At 47.0% G+C, this 25,390-nt stretch overlaps 1 protein-coding gene across 2 annotated transcripts in view; it reads left to right on the plus strand.

Moving 5' to 3' along the window:
• The window catches only part of LOC144146097 (aromatic-L-amino-acid decarboxylase-like), a 173,436-nt gene that overhangs the window by 52,531 nt on the left and 95,515 nt on the right, over positions 1-25,390 (plus strand). For both annotated transcript variants that reach the window (XM_077678037.1, XM_077678039.1), the window contains exon 2: positions 17,200-17,453. In XM_077678037.1, the coding sequence (XP_077534163.1) occupies positions 17,261-17,453 (193 nt within the window). In that variant the 5' untranslated portion in view covers positions 17,200-17,260. The remainder of the gene's footprint in view (positions 1-17,199; positions 17,454-25,390) is intronic.

Raw genomic sequence — 25,390 nt, forward strand, 5'->3', positions numbered from 1 at the left:
AATTCTGATTCACACCATAGTTTTTTAAGAATTGCAGACCCATCAGCCTACTGTCAGTCGTATACAAGCTGTTTACCGAGGTAATAGTTAAACGCATAAGCGACAGCTGAGATCTCCACCAAACCCGGGAACAGGTTGGGTTTAGAAAAGGATATACTTTACACTAGATCACCTTCATGTCATCAATCAAGTAATAGAAAAATACAGGGAGTATTATCAGCCCACTGAGATGAAATTTATCAACAAAAAGCGTTTGGTTCAGTAAGCACCGCAGCAGTGCTAAAAGTGTTAGATACCAGGGAATAGAGGAGACCTGCTTAGGACTCCTATACGACATGTATTAGGGAAGTACGGGCAGCATAACCCTTCACAGGAAAAGCGGAAAGTTTCTGACGGAAAGGGAGTACGACAGACTGTTCACTGCGTGTTTTGAGGGGTATTGAGGAAGCTTGACTGGGACAACGCAAGATTAACGATAGACGGAGAATAGTGGAGCCATTTGAGATTTGCAGACGACATAGTCTTGCTAAACGAGTCTGCAGAACACTTGCAAAAAATGCTTGAGGAACTACAATCAGAAATCTTGGCCGTGGGGCTAAAAATAAATATGAATAAATCTAAAGTAATGATGGTAAAGCTTAGGTAACGCAACACTAGAACAAGTAGACGAGCATAACTACTTTGGACAAGTTGTCAGTGCTGATACAAAGCACGAGAAAGAACTACGGTGGAGAATAGGCATGGGTTGGTGCGCTCCGGGCAAGCACTCCCAAATAACGAAAAGTAAGCTACCTCTGTCACTAAAAAGAATAGTAGACATCCAATGCGCACTGTCGGTGATGAGGTATGGTGCGAAAACTTGGCGCTTTTCTAAACAACTGGAAAGAAAGCTTAGATTGGTGGAACGAAGGATGACAAGTGTAACGCTCAGGGGCAAGAAACGAGCCTTCTTAATTAGGAACCCGAGTGGAAGATTTTATAGTTTCTTAAAAAAAATGGACTTGGGCGGTCGATGTAGTGCGACGAGATGACAACCAGTGGGCCATCAGGATAACGGAGTGGCTACCGAGAGACGTGCCTAGAAGAAGGGGAAGGCCATTAATTACGAAGCCATTTTACAGTATTAACCAAAGGCTTGAAGAGCTGATATCATATTAGCACAAAGGACCTTTTCATTTGCTTTCCGGGTTAGCAAAATGTTTCATACATGCGAATTGCCTCATTCCAGCCAGTTCTCGGCAACGCGTGCGAAAAACACGAGTGGAGGTCGGGGTGTACATAGGTAAGGGTGGAGAAGGGTAGTCGCCACGATTCTTGGAATCTAAATCAGAACCAATCGCTTGGCTTTGATAACACCGACTTTGTGGCTGACATGTGGTTACAAAATGGCTATAACATTACCAAGAATGCCCCTAGAGAGCTGATTAACTAAGTATGGCCTTTAAGCGGTCACCCTGTGGCGGAAGTTAGCTAAATTTGTTTTACTTGCGTCTGACTCAACGCGCGCGGCCGCCTCCGCGCCGAAAAACAGAAAACGTTTATAATGGTCAAGCTATTGGTGCTAGGACATTCAAATTTGGTAAAAAGGTGTTCTCAGTAAAGTTCTAGTAGAAGTTCTAGTAGAACTTTATGAAAGAGGAATAAGAAAGGATTAAAACTTACATGGCAGATTTTCTGACAAAAATGTAAAAGTTCGCGCAGCTCCGTCTAAACGCGTCCGTCACAACGGACGCACTTAGTGATGTTTAGTGATGCACAGGCTGTTTAGTGATGCAAGCACACCTTTTGCACCTCGAAGAGAAACATCGTCGGGCAGAACCTGTATAATATTTACACATGAAAATGATTGTGCTCTATACCATTCACACGCGAGCAGTTTCTGCCATAAATATACCTGATTATATTTTTTCCTCATCCTAAAACATGGATTTTCTCAAGCATTTTCTCATCCTAAACGTTTTCTTTTTTTCGGAGGGGAGGTGGCCGCGCGCGTTGAGCCACACGCAAGTAAAACAAAGCTTGCTAACTTCCGAGACACGGTGACCGCTTAAAGGCCATACTCGCGTTATCGCGTTGCTGTCCGTTAGCTTGAAAGCTCTCCAGGGGCATTTTTGGTAACGTTAGAGCCAAAAGCCGCAATGTAAACAAACAATCACCGTAACTTCTTCCGACCATTAATCTCTATTTACACCTTACAGCGATAATGTGTTAACTTCGCCAATTTAGCCACTTTTGAGGCGCACACGGCGTTAAGCGACTGGTGCTTTTTCACATTTTCTTAGTGGGTCAGTTTTTGTTTTTGAGTGCGGGTGGAAGGGGGGCACTTTCTCGTTTTCTTCATCGTGGTGGGAGGGAGGTCCATGAGATAAATCTCGACTTTTGTTCATGCTTGGTGTCTCACGCATCTTTATTTTTTGGTCTTTAAAGATTTTATACCACAAAAACTCTACATCTACACTTTATGACCACTGAATGTGTTAACTTCAACAATTATGCGTTTTTGTGCAGATACAAGGTGTTACATGCTGGGTCTGCTATTCCTGAAAGACTCTTTCACTCTCTTTCTCCCTCTTTCATCTCACTGTATTCGCCCCCATCTGGAGTACTTACTGTATTCAGTGTATTCTATATTCACTCTATTCACCCGCACAAGGTGACAGAAGCGCTCCTGTGCTTCCTCAAAACAACAAACTTTCACGGAAGACTGTAGCACAAAAGACTACTTTCTTTGAAGTCGCTGAACTCTATCGTCTATAGTGTCGTTACGCTGAGCACACTTCTTTACGCTGTGCCCTTTCCTTGCGCTTTTTTTTACTGCTTTGACTTTTTTTTTCCCTTGTTCCTCTTTCCCACGTGTAGGATTGGAAACTAGGCCACAACCTGGTTGACATTCCTGCCTTTCCTTTGCCATTATTATTTCCTTCCTTGCCCAACATTTAGTGGGGCTAATTTCATCAGCTTTCATTAAAAGTTTCTCTCTCTCTCTGGGTGCTCTAGGTTACTCAGCAAAGAATGCTTACGCACTAAAACGACAGTCGAGTTACTTTCTCGTCGGCAGCAAACTTCGCTCAATGCGTCCACCGTTTCTAATTTACGGCATGGAATAGTACCAGTGGCATTCACACGAGGTAGAGCAGAAACAAGAACTGCTTTTAGACGTTGCAGCACGCGTGGCGGGCGTTCTCTACTGCGGCTGATTAATTGCCGTACGCGGTAAATTATAGTGCCTGCTGCATTTCCAGCTGATCGTCTCGTCATAAAAAGACTCGCTTCTTGTTTTGCGCTGTTTGAAAACAGGGATCTGCCTTTGTCCGGCCGTCTGCGCTGGATTGCATTCCGCGAAGCCACCCGCCGCAGTCAGTAGTTGCTAGTTACGGGCTTGGCAGGGGAGGCTGACAACAGCAGGGCAATCGAGTGGAACTTCCGCAGGGTAGGTGCACTGAGATTCCTGCTTGCGGGTATACGTATTCGAGCATGGTCGCGCAACCCTTTTTCTACTGAAGACAAGTTGGGGCACGAGAGCCGTCTCGTTTTCATGAGCCGTCTCGTTTTCAGAGCCGTCTCGTTTTCTCGTTTTCATCGAAGGTGTTTTTTGCATACCACAGGAGTTAGAAAGTATGAATGCTAATGTTTCATGAACACGAACATTCATACTTTCGTCTCAAAATAGACCTCTTCAGTGTCTATTAGAGCAGCCTTGACAAGTCCGTCTTGATTAAACCAAAATAGACCAGCCTTGGCAAGTCCGTCGAGGAATGGTAGGCATTGTTTTATTTTTCAGTGCATGTTTTAGGGGAGGAGGATTACATGGCGAAGATACGGCTGGACCCTGAGGCGCGCCGTAGTAGAGGACCACGGATTAACTTTGGAGACCATGGTATCATTATTGTGTGTCGATATCTTGGCACACGGAAATTTGCATTGTTTCCCGCCTGCAGAAAAACAGCCGCTGTGGAGGGGTTCGAACCCCCGTACACGTGCTCCGCAGCACTTGTTCGGGACCTGCATTTGCGTAGAAGTCTGTTTTTCTGGCTCAAAATATTGTGTTACAGAAGAGGAACAGAGCAGCAACAAAGAACACGACAAACGGAACGAAGACACAAACGAGCATGAAAAGTAGAATTAGGCGCAAGTTTCGTTTAATAACGGTTGAAGGAACGTTTGCCACTGAACACTGGCAGGCAATCACTGAGGTGTGTGCGTTTCATTTTAACCTTATTGCTTACCAAGTGTACTGAAAAATGCTAGCCCCTCTGTAGGGAAGAGAGAGAGAGAGAGAGAGAGAGAGAGAGAGAGAGAGAGAGAGAGAGAGAGAGAGAGAGAGAGAGAGAGAGAGAGAGAGAGAGAGAGAGAGAGAGAGAGAGAGAGAGAGAGAGAGAGAGAGAGAGAGAGAGATCTTAGGCCTAGTATACTTTCCATTCGGGCAAGGGCACGAAAGCCGAAGAGAGAGAGAGAGAGAGAGAGGAAGAAAATAAATTTAGTTGAAAACGACAACGGTGGTATTAGCCGAGCCATTGCGCTGGCTTGCGACGTCAGGTGACAGAAGAAAAAAAAACAGCAAAAATAGTTATAGAATGAAAGATTTCGTGCGATGCGCACAAACTTTTCGGCTAGATACAAAAAGTTTTTCACGAAGCTCTGTCCAGTTCTGTGCTTCGAAGAAGCACCAAGAGAGCTTTAGTTGCGCGTGCAGCCTGACTGGGACCCGACCAGGGACCCAAAACAGCCCTCAACTCAAGTCCAGCACCAGCGGCTTGCACAAAGATGACACGAGTTTCCATCACCAATCTTTTTTTTTTGACAAAAAACAAGCATCCATGAGTAGCAATGCTGCCTCAAGGTTCTTTCGCTCACTCGTGTACTTTGGGAAAACAATATGCAAGTGCTCAATAGTTTTCGGACAACTACACAGAAGGCAGTCCAGGCCGCCCTCGCGTCCTATTGTGTGGAGGTACTTGCGAGTCAATGCTGCTCCAAGCCGAAGCCTATGCAGCAAGGTTCCTTGACTTCTGCGAAGTCGAAGAGCGAGCCAGAACTTTTGCACCGGATCGTGCCTGTAGGGCCGTTCGTGCCTATTGTGTGGGTCAGACCAATGCAAGGCGAGCGCATGTTTGCGTGCACGGCAGGGTATTGCGCTGGCCTCTTGCCTTGCGATAGGTATATCCAAGATAGTTCAATTGTGATGCGTCATTCGTGCTTCTGAATCCGCCAACTCATTTCCTGCGATACCAGCGTCCGCTGGTATCGCAGGTCCGCTGTGTGGTCCTTTCTGTGTGGTCCTTTCTCGTACCGCTGTGCGGTCCTTTCTCGTACAACTGTTTCCACAGGATGGCAACATCAGTGGTCAGCTGGCCATATGCACCTGTCTTCACAGGTTACCTTAAGACCTGTAGCGCCGATTGGTAATCACACAAGTTAATTTACTGCAGCGGCCTTTCATAAGAAATGGTTGGAGCCACTTCTGTTCAACCGACCAGTTCTGCTACGATACACAACTTCCTAGAGGTAATCCTGAAATGGTAAATAATTCCCTCCCAGGCATAACAGCTGCTAGCGCTGCCGAAGAAGGCATGGCCGAGCCGTCAACGAACACATGCGCCGCATCCCCATTCATTTCATTGATGTTTAAAATAGGGCAAGTTGTTATACACACAGAGGCAATATATCAGACGTTTTACCGATTTCAGAAGTCGATAATCGCATCTGAAGATCAGGTACAACTACATGTAGAGGCACGTCTGAGATTTTGGGAACTGCAAATCAGGAAGGCATAAAATCTTGTTGCGCCGAGATATTTCGAGAGTGGCTTGAGTTGGGCCGGTTCTCGAGGACACTCGACAATAGATGACCCCGATGACTTGTCACATGGCGGAGGTGAATTCGCAGAGGTTCTTGGCGAGGTAGACTTGAAATGGGCAAGCTAATTGATTGATTTGATTGACTGTAGGGTTTAACGCGCCGATGCAACGCAGCTTACCCGTTTCACCTTGTACATTACACGCCACGGTCTGTAAATAGTTCGTGTACGTGTTTCTCTATATTTGAATAATATATACACTATGAAAGAGAAGAAAAGATCACTACAGTAGTGGTTAAGACACTTGCCTGCAGTCACCTCGAGTCCCTGGATACGATTTCCAATCCTTTCACTGTTCGTTTTTTTGTTTAGACGAAGAGGCGCGATTTTTTGGTGCCATCCGCTGATCACAACGCCTGGTTTCTCGCCTCAAAGGGTACATAATGCTTTCGCACCAAAAATTAGTGGTGACGTCGCTGTTTCAGAAGACAGGCATTTACGAACCGACAGACTGCTACGAAACAAATGCATATAAGGCGCCGATTGCGGCTCTGTCTGCACTAACACATCCATGCCTACGGCCAACTCCTTCTCGTCGTGCGGCTGTAATACACATAGTAACACGGGTTACGTCAACGCGAATGAAGTGACCCGTTTGCGTGAAGCCACAGGAATGCACGTAGCTGAGAAGAAAAAGGAACACTAGGTCAGGGGGTTGCAACAGAAAAAAAAGCATCAGATAGAAAAAAAAAACATGAATGAGATGTCGGTACCGCAAAAAGCTGGGCAACCGAGCTCAAACGGAAAATGACAAAGTTATAACAACGAGTGAAAGCGTCCGGCAATATTGCTCACCTCTAGACGTCTCCAAGTCCCTCGTAAAAAAAAGCGAAGCGTTCAGCCAGCTTTTGACGTCACGCCGTCAGCTCGTGTCGCTGCAGGTCGTCGCATGACAAATCAAGTCGACGACATTGGATGACAGCGGCCCACGCCCTCCATATACGTCTCAGCAACAGCACGCCGACAAAGAAGGAACAACAGAAAAATAAGCCGACGGAAGAAACTGCCGCTCGAATGCCCGCTCTTTCACCACCTCATCGGCGTCATATTGTAAACCGCCGCTCAATTCAGCGGAAAAGGAAAGAAGGAGAAAGAAAAAGGCGGGCAACAACAGGCGGCATCTGTAAAAAAAAAAAAAAAAAAAGAGGCGTGGGCGTTGACTTACAACGTCGGCAGACGACGGTGGGTCAGGCAAGTAGTAGAAGACGAAAGCAAAATTACTGGGGCGTTCGGGGCTGGGGTGGCCCCGGAATGTCGAGCATCTGACGCTTCCTTGGGACCTTGCGCGTACTTCGACGCGTATTGTCACCTCGCTGTGTTTATTTATTTGGCTTCCGCTGGCCTGCTTGTTCGGCGGCATAGAACGCTTCGGGGGAAAGGATGGGGGGAACCACGCTATTTGCACTTTTCTTTCCGATTCTGTCTTTATCGCTTTTCTTCTATCTCGGTCCTTTTTGGTGGGGAACTCGGTGGCAGGGGAGCTTTCAGCCGACGAAGGGGAAGAGGGGCGGCATCAGTTGTCGGAGATGAGCCGTCATATATAGAGGTGGCGCAGTTTAATTGAAAACGCTGCGTTTTTAATTATGTCTACGCCGTTGCCAGGGGCAACCGCAGCGGGAAGAGGCTTGCTGCCAGCTGAATCGTAGGGAGACCTTCCTGCCTGCCTGAGCAGCCGCGGCCATTGCCCGAACCTCGGGAAGACGACGATCATTCGGCCGGCCCCCTGAGTCGGGACCTGAGGAATGCGGGTCGCTCGCCGCCCGTATTTTGCCGCAGTGGGGGCGCGAAGTATGAAAGCTTGTTCTCAGCACCGCCGCCACCATCACCTTCGGCTGCAGCCGCGGCAGACATTGACGCAGACGGCCATGAAAGTGGGGACGTCGGATAAAAGAAAACCGAGGAGGTGAACGTAAAGGCGGCAGACGACTCGAAAAGGAAGAAGTGAAGAAGCAGGTATTGCGTGAATTTGGAGCTGTTGCATCCCCGAGCTTCGACCGCATGTCGTCCGAAAGACGGGACGTTACGGCACAATGTGGAGCTGCGCGCATCAAAAAGGGAACGTGATAAGGGAAGGGAGGAATTTGGGTGCATACAATAAAAAAGAAAAGTGGTCACGTCATGAACGAGTGGGGTGAAGTTAGTTGTCGAATGCTGAACGTTTGGCCATTTACTTAAAGCGTAACCTGCGCATAGGAAGGGAGGGAATAAAAACAAAAACACACTGCGTAGCCCTTTGTTGCCCTTGTTTCGGTACGATCTTATTGGCGCCGTAGGTTTTGTGAATGAGGTATTTGAGAGGAAATAGTGACCTCTACCGCACTTGTAGCGACGCTCAGCTAGGACTGTTCCACTCTACTCAAACAGCAGACCTGCCAAAGTGAATAGTTTAAATGAAGTATTTTGTTAAAAAAAGCGGAGGCTTTTCTTTCTCTCTAGATATGAAGGTACAGGCAATGCTGTGACCCTTAAAGCGGGTTTCGGTTGGGAAGGATTCACGTTTCATTGGCGTTTTCTGCAGGGAGCCTTTCGCGATGTCCTCATCCTGCTCCTGATTGGTAAGAACTACGAATGGCCCGAGCAGTGAGATCACGACACCGCCCCTCGAGCGCAAGCAAGGCCAAAGTCACGCCGGAAGTATCCGAAAATCAAATAGGGGATCGCTTTTAGGGTCATGAGGCCATTTTTGAGAAGGCTATAAATTAAATTAGTGGTTGCGTATGTGCAGCGTTTCCAAACTTCGGAGTTCACCTAAATGCATTCGAGCCACTTGTTTGCAAGACTTATTTTACAATGCCAGCTGTGCTAAGCGGGTAGCCTAGGTTTTGTGTTGTCGTGACAGAAACCCGCAAGCGTTCTTCACTGTGCACTCACACGTAACGCGGCGAAGCTGACTCGTGATGTTGTTGAAAGGAAGACTGTGCTGTCGAGATAGACACGAAATAAAAAAAAAATATTGATTGCAAATTCTGATCACATAATATGCGAATTTACTGCGTCAACGTTTGGGTAATTCATTCATATTGAGTTATGATCTGACATAGCTTTGATGCAGCGTCCTGATTTTACTGACTAAAACAACGACTTTGCGCTTTAAACGAGACAGAGCGCCAATTGTGGTTAACGTATTACTGTCTTCAGTCCACTCGTTGTCGCTTACCGTATTTACCCGATTCTAACGCGCACTCGATTTTCCTGGCAAAAAAACCGAAAAAACTTGCACCTGCGATTGTAACGCCCACGAAACTTTGTGACCCAGACAAACGAATGCCAGAGAAGTGGGCGATTTATTTCCCGAAGTAATCTCACTCATATCACTCCTTGTCGCTCTCCGCTGACCACAACATCTCGGCCTCGGTGCCTTCAAGCGCGTTCGCGATGCCACACTTCTGAACGAACGTTCAACCATGGTCTATGGGATCGTGGCCCACGCCTCGCACGCCCATCCCGAGAGCTTCTCCAGAGGTGCACGCTTCAGCCGACCGCTCGTTTTGAACGCGTGGGAGCCGCTGCTGCCATTGCTGTTATCAAGCGCGCAAGTGAAACGATTTGACGATTTGTGTGAACTCCGATAGAATAGCCTAGGTGCCTAGGCTTGCTGCGTCCGAAAAATCGTTGCTAAAAGCTTTGGCGCCATCTTGAAATGGCGATGGCGATGGGTGGGGCGAAATTTCCGCTGTTTCGGCAGTTCCGGCTTTGTATCCGATTCTAACGCGCATGCGATTTTTCGGCCTATTTTTTCGAAAAAAAAGTGCGCGTTAGAATCGGGTAAATACGGTATCTAGTTGGGAAGCTATCACTGATACAGTAAACTGCATACGTGTTCAATAACGGGAGGGCCGGAAGCTGCAGTAGCAACAATAACTGAGGCAAGCATGGTCTTTTAAGATGAGATATTTGACCTTGTCATGAGTGAATACCGCTGACATGCATTGTGCGATGGATGTCCGCAGGTTCGGGTTCCGGGGGAGTAAATGACACCTTTATGTACATCTCAAACCATCTGCGTTTGTGGATCCACGCCTACGATGGTTCAGTCCCCGTGCAATAATACGATTTACGGGAAACAAGAAATCGCCTTTCCAACAAGGCACATTTCCTCTAACAAAAATGACGGAGTGTAAAACACGTGAGGTGGCTCTTTTTAACGAAGACGCATTCCTTGCCGTGGGAGTGGGTATTTAATTAGCCGAAATGTGCCTAAGGCGACATGGGCGTTTTGGAAGGTGTGGCTGTCGCACTCCAGCGATAACAGAGCCCTGAATTGCTACAGGTGACCCTTTTGGCACTTGCAAGAACTTGTAAGAACTTGCTTAAAAACTTTGCAATGAAGCTCATTTGCACACTGGGAAGCTATGGTGCTGAAATTTGATTTAAATGAAAGGAAAGATGGAAATAGTTGTCAGCAGGACTTGCGTCGCTCTGCTGGAGTCAGTCAGCCTCGCTCCCCCGGATGACAGAGTGGTGTTGTTGATATGGGGCAAACCGACTCCGTAAATTTTTCATGTGAGCTCGTGAATGGCGCCGGCTCCTGCCATTAATCATATCGAGGGCCGCTTCTGTGGAAGAATCAGCAGTTTATTCATGACATAGTGCTGTGACTCCCATTCCGAAACAATAGCAGGTGGGTTCAACCTCCAGTGGTGGAAAACCTATTCATCCTCCTCCTCACCATGTTCGAGTTTCCTGCACGGGAAACCTTCTGCGAACAATTATCGCTGTAAAAAATGCCTCATTTGAACGACAAAATTTGCTCTTGTCTCAAGATTTTGACACACATTCAACATCCCTGAGGGATGCTAATTATTGTGAAAAATCCCGCACGTGGATTCCCCACAGGCAAGCTCTGGGTATAGTCGTTTTAACTCGTTTAATGTAATGCCTATTACCGCCTTTAGTTCTGCTCCGGCGTGTAAAATGCTTCGAATATTTGAGAATGATTCAACTTTTCAAAACAGAACTACCGCTGTGAAATGAATGTTGTAGTGACATTGTCAATTGAATAGCGCTGTACAACCCTGGCGAAGTTCGCGTCAAAAAGCCCGCATACAGTTTACGAAACGGAGGCTGTTCATTATTAAGCACACTAAAAATTGATTTTTGGTTGCCATCTACAGCCATAATCATGTTGCCCAGGCAGCCTTTACAATGACGCCCCGTGAATGGGACCAATTTCTAGGATACGAAGCCACGCTCCGGACGAGGTTTCTTACACCCGTCATACGACTCCTTGCGATTTCTTGCGGGCATCAAAATTACAGTTCGGACATCTTGCCATCCCTAAAAAGCATTTTTGCTTGATCTCACTTCCCCTCCAACAGGTTTCCGTTCAAGCTGGCTGTTGCTATTTACAGTTATTGCGCTATTTTTTGCCCTAGACGTGGTTAAAAAGAGACGAACCTGCGATGAATAAAGAAAAGAGAATCCAATCTTGTACGAAAGGCTAAAATATAAAAAGGAAAGCTGGCGGGAAGATGGAGAGCAAGAGATGGAAGAGACAGAGAAAGTAATTCGGCCGAGAGGATTCGTGTTCAGAATACGTATGTCATTTAATTGCAAATGAGTGAGTGCTGCGGGCAGGAGAAGTAAAACGTCCTAAGGTTTGTCGGAACGCGTGAAGGCAGCAGAACCGGAGGTAAAGAACGCCGCCTGGATAAGGAGAGGGAAAAAATTGAAGGTAATAAAGAAAAAGAGGCAATCAGGTCCTGTCCCTAGCTGACGTACGAACCGGCACTTGGCTCCATCAAAAGAGCTGGGACGTAGTGAAAATGCGAACGGAAAAAATAAACCCCCGATTGGTTAGGAAATTATCGATTGTGTGACTAGGTGCGGGTGTAGGCAGATGAAAGAACAAATAACGGGCGCACCGCGAAGTACTGCAGTGCGGTACCGACAGGCCGCAAAACATCCGCCCATGAACTGGCACCAAAAGTGATATCCGATACGATCACACTTACCCGACATTCAAGACTCCAATTATCGTTGCAAGGAGTCGAGAAGTAAGCATAAACGAAAGTAAAGTAGAAAAACTGTGAAATCTGAATGAGCGACTTGTCGTAATTCAGCAACAACTACGAAGAATGTTTCCAGAGACACGCGAGTTGGATTAGTGTATATTTTGATGAAAAAGTATCTTCAATGCGCTAAAAGAGGTACCTATCGTATTTTTGTTTGGCGTAATACGTTCCGACCGCTCACAAACTTGTCTTGTCCAAGTGAGGATGCATACGTGTTGCCGCATGTTTCGTGCCTGCTTTGCGATTTTTATATTTCTGTCTGGAGATAACTCACGGGAGCTATCCGCGAGTAATAGCGCCAACACCTGTGGTTAGGAAAGCTCGCGGTAAGCTTGGTGAGCGCAAGAGAGGTCACGAAAACAGAAAAATAAAAACATCGATAATTGCGCGTTTGTGTTGTTTTTAATTGCACAGGAGCTTTCTCTTGTTCACATCGCACGTGGCAGCGCTGCATCGACGGCAGCTGGCGAGGCTGTGTGCGTGCGTATGTGTGTGCGGAGAGAGAGAGAGAGAGAGAGAGGAGAGAGAGAGAGAGAGAGAGAGAGAGAGAGAGAGAGAGAGAGAGAGAGAGAGAGAGAGAGAGAGAGAGAGAGAGAGAGAGAGAGAGAGAGAGAGAGAGAGAGAGAATAGTGTGCGTCCGGAGCCGCATAAGAGACACACAGTAACTGCTTGATTGGTTACTTCACGTTGCTTCATTACTCCTGTAATTTTATAGTGCTACGCAGGCGTCTTTTATCGTGAATCTTCGTCCTCTAAGCCCCATTTCGCATTCTCTTTTCATGATGATTTGCTTGGGATTACTTGCAGTTTTTTAAAACCGAAGCCTTCCGCCTCTCACCGATGCTGTCTGTGGTCAACCCAAAACGCACTGCAGAAAAACCAACTTTCTCAGATGATGACGATGATTGTGGGTGAAGTTAAGAAACGTTAAGACGCTTCTCGCGGTCGTAATCGAACCAGAGTCACTCGCGTTACAAAGCCGACGTCTACCAGATTCCGCCATTCGGGCACGGACGAAGCGGTTTGAATTTGTAGAGAGGTTCATGGACGTGCAAAATTAGACAGAACAACTACGACAGAACATGCATGACAGAACATGCATGTTAAACAGAACATGCATGCCTACGTCTAACGAAGACGATGCTTAAACGCTAGGGAAGCCACGGAATGCCCGTATTAGTCAAGAACTAGAGAGCACAATTGCAGTTATGTCAACAGGCTTCCGGTGTCCGCCCCTAGGCGAGACAATTTACGCCTGTTGGTGGACCTTCCTTTCTTGTTTTTGTGCAATAAATACATGCAACCGTCCCGATAAGAAATAGGTGCTCGCATCAAAAGCGCAGTCTTACGGCATACTCTCGACCGATAGGAGGCCGTCACGGTAGATCACGCCACATAGATGGAACATGCACTGCAATGGAAGCACTATTCAATACATTTGCTGTTGGTCTTACATCATAATGCATTCGATGCCGTATATGTGGCGTGTTATACCATGACGATTCCCTATTGACGATAGATTGTGAACAAGGCACCCGTACGGGAGCCGAAACGTATTTTTTGGATTTTAAACATTCTTGGTCGGTGCCAGTTTTTATCGTCGTGTCGTAAGACTGTGCGCACCATTTAGTTCTTTTGGTGTTGGACTTGATTTTGGAAAGTCTCGCGTTCCCCTATCCTTGTCGAGGGGGATAGTCGATTTTTATAATAATGTGGCGTTGGACTGCTGTTTCAGCCCCTCGCGTGTGTTGGTTTCGTGCGTGCTGGTTTGTGCGTAACGGTCCGCTGCTAGCGCTTTGTCTGGCCCATTCTCGTCACGCAAGAAGGCCAAGGAAATAAAGATGGTGGGGTAGCATGTTGTTACTGTGGCTATGCCCATCATTTGGCCTCACAGAAAAACCTTACCAGGAAAAAATGGTCACAAAAAGGCATGGCGGCGTGAGACATACAGGAGCAGTTGATCACGTGCCAGTTGCACTGAGAGAGAGAGAACGAACATTTAATTTCGAGCTTAATGGTGCAGGATGAGGAAAGCACCGGTGGGGGGCGTCCGCTAGTCCGGGATGCCCTGGTCCTTTCTGGCTGCTCGTGCCCTCTCTATCAGCATGCGCTGGGTTGAGAGCTCTAAGCTGGACAGCCGGTCCACCGACTGCTCGTACGTGGGACGGGGATTGGGTGTGAGGGATGGGGACTGTTGGCATTCCCAGACCAGATGGTACAGCGTCAAAAGTGGCAAAACTGGCAAAATGGGGGTAAAAATTACCCCACCTTCCCGCGAGGGGAACCCTGTGGAGATGCTACGCATCTTGGGCGTTCACTTGGTGTTTCCGTTGGGTTGATTCTCTAAGTGCGTGAAACGTGTGAGGAACGCGTATGATGTATTCTTTATTTAACACGCGGCGTAACGTTAACGATGACGGCCTTGTGGTCGCTGAACGCCGGTGCTGGAACGACCGCGGCTATGACGCAACGTGGCGCGGCTGACGCAACACAATCCAACACAATCCACTTTAATCCAATCCAAATCCAATCCAAATCCAATCCAAATCCAATCCAAATCCAATCCAATCCAAATCCAATCCAATCCAAATCCAATCCAATCCAAACCAATCCAAGCCAAGCCAAGCCAAGCCAAGCCAAGCCAAGCCAAGCCAAGCCAACCCAATCGAATCCAATCCAATGCCCCTCGCGAGAGAGTGTTCGTTATCGGAGAGGAGAGGGGGTGAGCGGCGGAGAGCGCAGCTCGCGCGGCGAGGAGACTGGGGGAGGGGTGTGGCCGGACAACAACAACGCCGTATGGAGGGACAAGGCGAGTGAATGAGATGCAGTCGCATCTAAAAAGTTGCAGGTACTATAATATTGGGTGGGGTAGATATGGTGGAGGAGGGTACAGTGCGGGTAGGAGTTGGTCTGTAGCCGGCGGAGTGTGGTCGCTTCTGCTCTGGAAAGGTGGGAGTTGGTTGAAGGGAACGGTTGACGCTCGTGTCTGAAGTGAGAGAGGATGTTTGCGTAGCCATTCAATATGTGGGGGTTCTTCTCCGTGTCTTGGCTCCCTTCGGAAATGGCCCGGAGGGTGCGTACTCGGGCAGCGGCCTGTGCCGCCTCATTCGCTTGGGCCCCCAGTTCCAGTGAGGACGGTTTGCCTGGTACTGATATTATTAGTGCTCGCGTAACCACGGGGAGAAAGTTGAGAAAATGAAGCAGGCTGTACAAATCATGGCCAGAAAGTTCGACGATTTTGAAAATTCCGCTCAGCAGGATGACAACAAAATGAAGCGGCTAGATACGAAAGTGAATGAACTGGCGTGAAAGGACGGTGCTCATGACGTCCAAATGGCTCAAGTGCAGCAGGAATTGCGCTACCTTGAATTCCGACGTAGGCTGCTGAGTCTAGGCATTCACGGGTTTACAATCATTGAGGGTGAAGACCTCACAGCCTTAGTGAAAGTCGTGGCCGAGAAACTTCGGGTCCCGCACAACGATGAACATGGATGATAATCGATTACTACTACACGATGTTGTGCAGTCGTTGCAGCGGTGGTATGCCTCGAACTGCGTGCAGATTAGCGAGGGAAAAACTGAAATACTAATATTTAGATAAATAAGGTAGCCCCGCGACACCAGTTTATGGCTCTCAACACCCGTAGTATGCAAATCGTTGGGAATTTTCTGTCTTGGCGTTTTAAAGCGAAACTTTTTATGTCTTACTGATGGGGTTTGATGTCGCACCAAAACGCGCGACACAAAAAAAAAAGATGATGAAGACACATCAAAACGAAGACACAAAACGAAGACACATCAAGGGCCCCAAGAAAAAAAAAAAAAAAAAAAGAACCCTTATTGTTGTCCGAATAGACACGGCAGAAGCAGCTTCGCGTTTTAACCATCTTTCTCGTAAAAAGCGGGCTTTGATTTTTTTCTAAATGTCTCGGGAAACATCAAATACAATACTTAGAAATTAAGCCAGCTCAAATTACAGTTACATCAGGCCATGTAATATATTAACTAACTACTGGAATCGAGTTACTTTTGTATAGGGCCATTTTTCATTCATACCGCAACTATTGTCAACTTGTATGTGGAACATCACCGTTCTATAACCTAAAGCACATCCATCTAATACAAGAAATTATGTTCCCCTCATTCACAGCTCACCCTACGAACCTCCAAAAGTTGGATCTTCCCCGTAAATCTGTAATTATGAGCGCATATAACTTATATGATTACCGGTTCAGTATAAAGTTTCGGCTGGGAGAACAAAATAACCTATAGTTATACGTAAAATCTGGCTCACGTTTAGCATGATGTTTCACGTTATCGAACAAGAGTTGGTGAAGTTTGTGTGGTGCTTACAACTCACCTGGTTTCTATATAACCGTGCCTATGTTCTACCCCATACGGCAGGCATTCTCAGATAATAAATGGAATGGCAGTCTACCATTGTCCCCGAAGAAGAAAGTGTATGACAGCTGCATCTTAGTGGTACTCACCTACGGGGCAGAAACTTGGAGGCTCACTAAGAGGGTTCAACTTAAATTGAGGCCGACTGAGTGACCAGTGGAACGGAAGATGATAGGTGTAGCATTAAGGGACAAGAAGAGAGCGGAGTGGGACAGGGAACAGACACGTGTTAAGGGGATATTAGTAAAATTTAAGAAGAAGAAATGGATGTGGGTAGGGCATGTAATGCGAAGGCAAGATAACCGCTGGTCGTTAAGGGTAACAGAGTGGATCCCTTGAGAATGCAAGCGTGACAGGGTGCGGCAGAAAGTTAGATGGGCAAATGAGATCAATAAGTTGGGCAGATGAGATCAAATTGGTCGCAGTTAGCACAGGACCGAGATAATTGGAAATTAATGGGACAGGCCTTTGCCCTGCAGTGGGCGTAGATACTCTGGTGGTGGTGATGATGATGATGATGATGATGTTCTACCCCCACCTTCTCTTATAAGCATGTATAAATTTTATAATTTTGACATTAACGCTTGCAAATATAGGGAGCTGTGTATCATGTAGCCATAGCAATTATAAAAAAAAAAGCTGTGCTTCTGGTAAACCTTCCTGTGTCTGTATTGTTCACGTTTGCCAGATATGCTGCATTTGTCTGATGTATTTGATGCTGGCAGTATGAAGTAGACATGGGCTGCGGACTTGTCGAACTTCATAAGTGCGGCTTTTATCAGCAGTACTTCATCTCGACTTTTCACAAAGTTCCAAACTAAGTGATTTGATTCGATATTCAGTCTAGAAATACCGTCGTGTTTAACAGAACAGGGTCTCTTAGGCAGTCCCTAAGCCGTGGCTCCTCCCCCCTTTGCTTTGACGCAGGAGAGCGCGTAGCCGTGAGGTCCGGCGCCTTCGGCAAAGTGCAAGCGAGCCAGCGGCAGTCATGTCCGACCATCTGGTTTCCTGGATGCATCGTGTACTGCCCTTCAACAAGAACTCGCGCTCCGGTACGCCCACCGGCAGTCCGAAGCATTGCAATGCGGCACGGGCGAAGGACACAAGCCAGGACCACGTGACTCCTTCCTCCAACGGCTCCTCGTTGAACGCATCGCCGAACCACTGCGCCACTTCGTCACGTGAGTCACGGCGTGAGTGGTCACTAAAGTGCGCCCCGCAAATTTAGGTCCTCACCCAGTTACAGGCAACTGTCTTGCGAGGCTTGTCGCTAGAGAGGAAGTACTCTGGGAGGAACCCTTCGCATGATTTCTCATCATAGTCCGCATCTAATTCGCTGACAGCCTTTAAATAAGTATCAGGAAATGACGTCGCAACTGAAAGCGACATAACTGCCAGTTGCGTCTTTGTAACCTTTGCAGTTGGGCCCATTAGTAATTCATTTTCAACTCCGATTGAGGCGCAAAGCACTGACACACAGCAAGTCAAGGTAGCCAGAACGGGCAGCACTTCTTACTGGTTTATTCGATGAAGATTACAACAAATGGGCAGGGTGTTACAATAATAAATGAGCGGCTATAATTATTTTCCTGTGGAAACCGCTTCTCCTCTTGCGCTCAAATTTTACAGGACATCGCAATTTTACCTTGCGTGGTCTATTTTTCAAGGGGAAAAATAGTGACGTAACTTGCCAGTGGTCATCATGGACGAGATACCACCTTTGAACTGTGGCGCCACCTGAAGTATCCAAGTAAAATGGGGGTTCCGGTTAACGGGGCGTCTCGTGTTTTCACATCGTATCCTCTTCTTAGTGTTCCGTTGTTCTGCGACGTGTGCTTTTTCAAGATGTACCAACTCTCCCGATCTTCGAGTTTAATAAAGCTCGAAGTAAAAACTAGCTTGAACAAGTTGTCAGTGCTGATCCAAAGCACGACAAGCAAAAAATTTGCAGAATCGTGCGTTAGAGAGCATTGGGCAAGCACACTAAAGTAATGACCGGTAAGCTACCTTTCACACTAACAAGAAAGGTCGTCAACCAATGCGTACTTCTGCTGATGACTTGGGGATTTAATAACACATCTAAAGAAAACTTACGTCAGCCCAAAGATCCATTGAAAGAAGAATGATAGGAGTAATCATTAGGGATCGATGACAAGTGTCTTGGATAGGGGTGCAAACGCAGGTAAAAGACATCCTGTTTCAGTGCAAAAGAAAAGTGTAATTGAAAAGGACACGTGAGGAGAACTTACGACGGGTAGACTACCGGCGGATCTACATGTTTATCAAAAGACGGTACTATAATTAGACAGGTAAGTTGACGGAGGCATGAGACAAGGCAATTCGGCTGCATAGAGTGCATTTAAAAAGCGCCAGGGTCACGGAAAATGTAATTCTGTGGGAGAGGCCTTCCTCCTGCAATGCACTTTAAATAGGCTTCTGGCGATTGTGGCCGATATTATGCTTAATAAAAAAGGAATCAGTACTCCGTAGTTTTTTCTACCTCCACAAAAAGCTGTGCCCATCATGACATTTTCTGAGCATGCTGTTGCGATGTGGGTACAAGCCAGACACTCTCCTCATAAACTAGCGCCACCTACTTCGTGGTTCTCTTCGAACAGTCCTGGTATTCCCTTGAGTACCTGCTAGAATGAGTTCGCAGTTCGGCCCGGTGGCATCGAGGTAGAGCCGCGAGTTTTGAAGAGAACTGCCTGGGTTCGAGCCCCAGGAGTCCTTACGCAATTTTCTGCCATTTGTATTTTACCTTAGAGGCTACATTATGAAGGTTCAACAATGCTAGGGAGGCTCTTAGGGATACAAACAGCACTATCTCACCAGAGAAGGATCTGGCCCCCCTGGTGTAGTAGCTGGCCGCCACCTCCCTTGACTAACCAACTCAACTCTCGGCCCTCAGTTTCCAGCAGACTTAGGTCAGCTCAAAGGGCGACGGAACGAATAATGTTAGGAGTAACACTCATGGTCAGGAAACGAGCTACCTGGTTTAGAGCACAAACTAGAGTCTAAGATATCTTAATACAAATAAAGAAAAAGAAATGGACTTGGGCTGGCCATGTAGTGAGACGAGTCCACAACCGGTGGACAGTTAGGGTAACAGAGTGGATATCAAGAAGCGGGTATAGAAGAAGGTGAAGGTCACTAACCCGATGGAGGGATGAGATGAAGAAATTCGGGGGTAAATTATGGACAAAAGTAGCGCTGAACAGGAGCGGTTGGAGGTTAATGGGAAAGGCATTCGTCGTGCACTGGACCTGGGTAAGCTGATGATGATTTTAGGATATCCTCTTAGGTCAATTCTAGCCAGTGTTCTCGTAAATAAAGGTGTTTTGGCATTTCTTAGGTCAGTTTGAAACGTAGTCTATTGCTACGTTTTATTGACGTTCTGCACTGCGTCCTAAGTTCCGGGTTCGTACATGCAGGCAACGGCATATCGCGTTGGAGGTATTTCGTCGAGCAGCCGATGAACCTGATTTCAACAGTCCATGGCGGCAGGGCTTCCTCGAGTTCAACCAATCAGGGTTCAGAAGATAGTTATCGCGCATAAATCAATACTCTATCAATCGGAACGTCAATCATTCAAACGTCCAGGATAGGAAAACAACAATGGAAATCTTTAGAGAAGAAATAAAGATGTGACGAGGGCTCAAGCCGCTTCCGATTTTTAATGTGTGCGAGTATTCAGGGCTGGTCTCTTTGTGCGAGTTTTACCAGTGGCATCATTAGAGCCCCCTGTAAAAAGGAAAGAATCATACTTGGCAAGTGTAATCGGCTAGGCAACCACGATACGAAGCCAAATCTCCACGGTTTCCCGCACAATGTAAATTCATGGAATTTGCTACAGACACCACGGAGCAAAAAGGAATTTGTCGCTACGGTTTTCGCAAGGCACCGACCACAGGGCCTCCTGCTTTGTTATTCCCGATGCGCAGGTAGTGAAGAATATAAATATTTGCAGACGCTGCACGTTATTTAGTTGAATGGCTCAGTTGTCAACACACTGCTGGCTTTTGTCTTGCAAATGATATCAGCTATCTCACCCTGGCGTGACACATACTCTACGTATACACGCACCCATATACACAAATATGCACGCACATACATGCATATATATATACAAGAGAAGAAAAACTTCGAACAAGGTAAAAGCACGATTGTGGCCTACGTTTCAGCAAAGAGTTCTCTTTGCTGAAACGTAGGCCACAATCGTGCTTTTACCTTGTTCGAAGTTTTTCTTCTCTTGTGTTCTCTACCATCTTCAAAGTTCTACTACTCCCCATATATATATATATATATATATATATATATATATATATATATAGAAATAAGGTTTGGCAGTCGAGAAAACCTCGGAAAGCAAGGGGGAGGATGTGGTAGATCATTGAAACAGATTAAGAATTTGGAAAGAAAGAAAGAAAGTGAAGAAAAAATGCCCGCCAGGTGGGATCCGAACCCACGACCTCCAGAATACCGGTCTGGTGCGATAACCACTACGCTACCGGCGGGGCGATTTTCCCATTCACTTTCTGGGGTATTTATGTTAGGTATGTTTGTTTCCTGTACTTGGGGGTGGTAGCCAGCGCCATTCGGACTAATCGGGGTGAAGGGGACCTTCTTTTTAACCCCCGGGTCGTGACTCGAGTGTCTACGACATGTCCAGAGTGGTCGACCAGCTTTGAACCCTCTTAAGCTCCCTTTGGCAACAAGACTGCCAGAACAGAGGCCCTCGCTATGCATGTAGCGAATCAGAATAGGAAATGAGGGGCTCGTTGAAAATAACACAGAAATAAGGTTTGGCAGTCGAGAAAACCTCGGAAAGCAAGGGGGAGGATGTGGTAGATCATTGAAACAGATTAAGAATTTGGAAAGAAAGAAAGAAAGTGAAGAAAAAATGCCCGCCAGGTGGGATCCGAACCCACGACCTCCAGAATACCGGTCTGGTGCGATAACCACTACGCTACCGGCGGGGCGATTTTCCCATTCACTTTCTGGGGTATTTATGTTAGGTATGTTTGTTTCCTGTACTTGGGGGTGGTAGCCAGCGCCATTCGGACTAATCGGGGTGAAGGGGACCTTCTTTTTAACCCCCGGGTCGTGACTCGAGTGTCTACGACATGTCCAGAGTGGTCGACCAGCTTTGAACCCTCTTAAGCTCCCTTTGGCAACAAGACTGCCAGAACAGAGGCCCTCGCTATGCATGTAGCGAATCAGAATAGGAAATGAGGGGCTCGTTGAAAATAACACAGAAATAAGGTTTGGCAGTCGAGAAAACCTCGGAAAGCAAGGGGGAGGATGTGGTAGATCATTGAAACAGATTAAGAATTTGGAAAGAAAGAAAGAAAGTGAAGAAAAAATGCCCGCCAGGTGGGATCCGAACCCACGACCTCCAGAATACCGGTCTGGTGCGATAACCACTACGCTACCGGCGGGGCGATTTTCCCATTCACTTTCTGGGGTATTTATGTTAGGTATGTTTGTTTCCTGTACTTGGGGGTGGTAGCCAGCGCCATTCGGACTAATCGGGGTGAAGGGGACCTTCTTTTTAACCCCCGGGTCGTGACTCGAGTGTCTACGACATGTCCAGAGTGGTCGACCAGCTTTGAACCCTCTTAAGCTCCCTTTGGCAACAAGACTGCCAGAACAGAGGCCCTCGCTATGCATGTAGCGAATCAGAATAGGAAATGAGGGGCTCGTTGAAAATAACACAGAAATAAGGTTTGGCAGTCGAGAAAACCTCGGAAAGCAAGGGGGAGGATGTGGTAGATCATTGAAACAGATTAAGAATTTGGAAAGAAAGAAAGAAAGTGAAGAAAAAATGCCCGCCAGGTGGGATCCGAACCCACGACCTCCAGAATACCGGTCTGGTGCGATAACCACTACGCTACCGGCGGGGCGATTTTCCCATTCACTTTCTGGGGTATTTATGTTAGGTATGTTTGTTTCCTGTACTTGGGGGTGGTAGCCAGCGCCATTCGGACTAATCGGGGTGAAGGGGACCTTCTTTTTAACCCCCGGGTCGTGACTCGAGTGTCTACGACATGTCCAGAGTGGTCGACCAGCTTTGAACCCTCTTAAGCTCCCTTTGGCAACAAGACTGCCAGAACAGAGGCCCTCGCTATGCATGTAGCGAATCAGAATAGGAAATGAGGGGCTCGTTGAAAATAACACAGAAATAAGGTTTGGCAGTCGAGAAAACCTCGGAAAGCAAGGGGGAGGATGTGGTAGATCATTGAAACAGATTAAGAATTTGGAAAGAAAGAAAGAAAGTGAAGAAAAAATGCCCGCCAGGTGGGATCCGAACCCACGACCTCCAGAATACCGGTCTGGTGCGATAACCACTACGCTACCGGCGGGGCGATTTTCCCATTCACTTTCTGGGGTATTTATGTTAGGTATGTTTGTTTCCTGTACTTGGGGGTGGTAGCCAGCGCCATTCGGACTAATCGGGGTGAAGGGGACCTTCTTTTTAACCCCCGGGTCGTGACTCGAGTGTCTACGACATGTCCAGAGTGGTCGACCAGCTTTGAACCCTCTTAAGCTCCCTTTGGCAACAAGACTGCCAGAACAGAGGCCCTCGCTATGCATGTAGCGAATCAGAATAGGAAATGAGGGGCTCGTTGAAAATAACACAGAAATAAGGTTTGGCAGTCGAGAAAACCTCGGAAAGCAAGGGGGAGGATGTGGTAGATCATTGAAACAGATTAAGAATTTGGAAAGAAAGAAAGAAAGTGAAGAAAAAATGCCCGCCAGGTGGGATCCGAACCCACGACCTCCAGAATACCGGTCTGGAGGTCCAGAATACCGGTCCAGAATACCGGTCCAGAATACCGGTCTGTTATTTTCAACGAGCCCCTCATTTCCTATTCTGATTCGCTACATGCATAGCGAGGGCCTCTGTTCTGGCAGTCTTGTTGCCAAAGGGAGCTTAAGAGGGTTCAAAGCTGGTCGACCACTCTGGACATGTCGTAGACACTCGAGTCACGACCCGGGGGTTAAAAAGAAGGTCCCCTTCACCCCGATTAGTCCGAATGGCGCTGGCTACCACCCCCAAGTACAGGAAACAAACATACCTAACATAAATACCCCAGAAAGTGAATGGGAAAATCGCCCCGCCGGTAGCGTAGTGGTTATCGCACCAGACCGGTATTCTGGAGGTCGTGGGTTCGGATCCCACCTGGCGGGCATTTTTTCTTCACTTTCTTTCTTTCTTTCCAAATTCTTAATCTGTTTCAATGATCTACCACATCCTCCCCCTTGCTTTCCGAGGTTTTCTCGACTGCCAAACCTTATTTCTGTGTTATTTTCAACGAGCCCCTCATTTCCTATTCTGATTCGCTACATGCATAGCGAGGGCCTCTGTTCTGGCAGTCTTGTTGCCAAAGGGAGCTTAAGAGGGTTCAAAGCTGGTCGACCACTCTGGACATGTCGTAGACACTCGAGTCACGACCCGGGGGTTAAAAAGAAGGTCCCCTTCACCCCGATTAGTCCGAATGGCGCTGGCTACCACCCCCAAGTACAGGAAACAAACATACCTAACATAAATACCCCAGAAAGTGAATGGGAAAATCGCCCCGCCGGTAGCGTAGTGGTTATCGCACCAGACCGGTATTCTGGAGGTCGTGGGTTCGGATCCCACCTGGCGGGCATTTTTTCTTCACTTTCTTTCTTTCTTTCCAAATTCTTAATCTGTTTCAATGATCTACCACATCCTCCCCCTTGCTTTCCGAGGTTTTCTCGACTGCCAAACCTTATTTCTGTGTTATTTTCAACGAGCCCCTCATTTCCTATTCTGATTCGCTACATGCATAGCGAGGGCCTCTGTTCTGGCAGTCTTGTTGCCAAAGGGAGCTTAAGAGGGTTCAAAGCTGGTCGACCACTCTGGACATGTCGTAGACACTCGAGTCACGACCCGGGGGTTAAAAAGAAGGTCCCCTTCACCCCGATTAGTCCGAATGGCGCTGGCTACCACCCCCAAGTACAGGAAACAAACATACCTAACATAAATACCCCAGAAAGTGAATGGGAAAATCGCCCCGCCGGTAGCGTAGTGGTTATCGCACCAGACCGGTATTCTGGAGGTCGTGGGTTCGGATCCCACCTGGCGGGCATTTTTTCTTCACTTTCTTTCTTTCTTTCCAAATTCTTAATCTGTTTCAATGATCTACCACATCCTCCCACTTGCTTTCCGAGGTTTTCTCGACTGCCAAACCTTATTTCTGTGTTATTTTCAACGAGCCCCTCATTTCCTATTCTGATTCGCTATATATATATATATATATATATATATATATATATATCTATATATATATATATATAGGAAAGCAAGTTCTCTTTGCTGAAACGTAGGCCACAATCGTGCTTTTACCTTGTTCGAAGTTTTTCTTCTCTTGTATATATATATATATATATACAGTGTAGCCCGGTTATAACGAAGTAAGCGGGAATCTGAAATTTCTTCGCTATAACCGCTTTTTCGCTATATCTGGACTATTATAAGACCGCTATAATTGGGACGGGAAATCAAGATCACTTCGTTATAACCGCTATATCGCTGTAAGTGGGTTCGTTATAAATGGGCTACACTGTCTATATATATATAAATACTCGTTAAATGTCAATTCTACCTTTTTCCAAAAGCCCTTTCGGTCTTTAACCGACCCTTCGTGCGTCATCCATGTGTTTTCGTGCGCGCATCTGGAAACGTTTACAAGGCGTACTGCCTCTCTAGCAGTAGCTTCCGGAAACAACATTCGAAGGTGTACAGAGCTCAATGTCAAAATGCGAGCGTCATAAGCAGCAAACTGACCTCTAGATTGCATTATCAACGCATGCAACGCCACGTGCGCTCAAACTATCATGCCCAGCTTTGTTTGTTATTTACCGCCTGGTCTGCAGCTACTACACAAGCACCCTCAGTCACATGACCACAGCTTTGTCTGTTGCAGCCTTGTCCTTAGGGATTTTACTGCATTTCACGTTTGATTAAATTCTGCTGTGCTCAGTTAACCAAGACCCGCCGCGGTGGCTCAGTGGCTAAGGCGTTGCGCTGCTGAGCACGAGGTCGCGGGTTCGATTCCCGGCCGCGGCGGCCGCTTTTCTGATGGAG

Source organism: Haemaphysalis longicornis, unplaced genomic scaffold, assembly GCF_048455015.1.
Source record: "Haemaphysalis longicornis isolate Haplotype H1 unplaced genomic scaffold, Haemaphysalis longicornis Haplotype H1 scaffold_7, whole genome shotgun sequence".
In the NCBI taxonomy this organism is placed as follows: Eukaryota; Metazoa; Arthropoda; class Arachnida; order Ixodida; family Ixodidae; genus Haemaphysalis; species Haemaphysalis longicornis.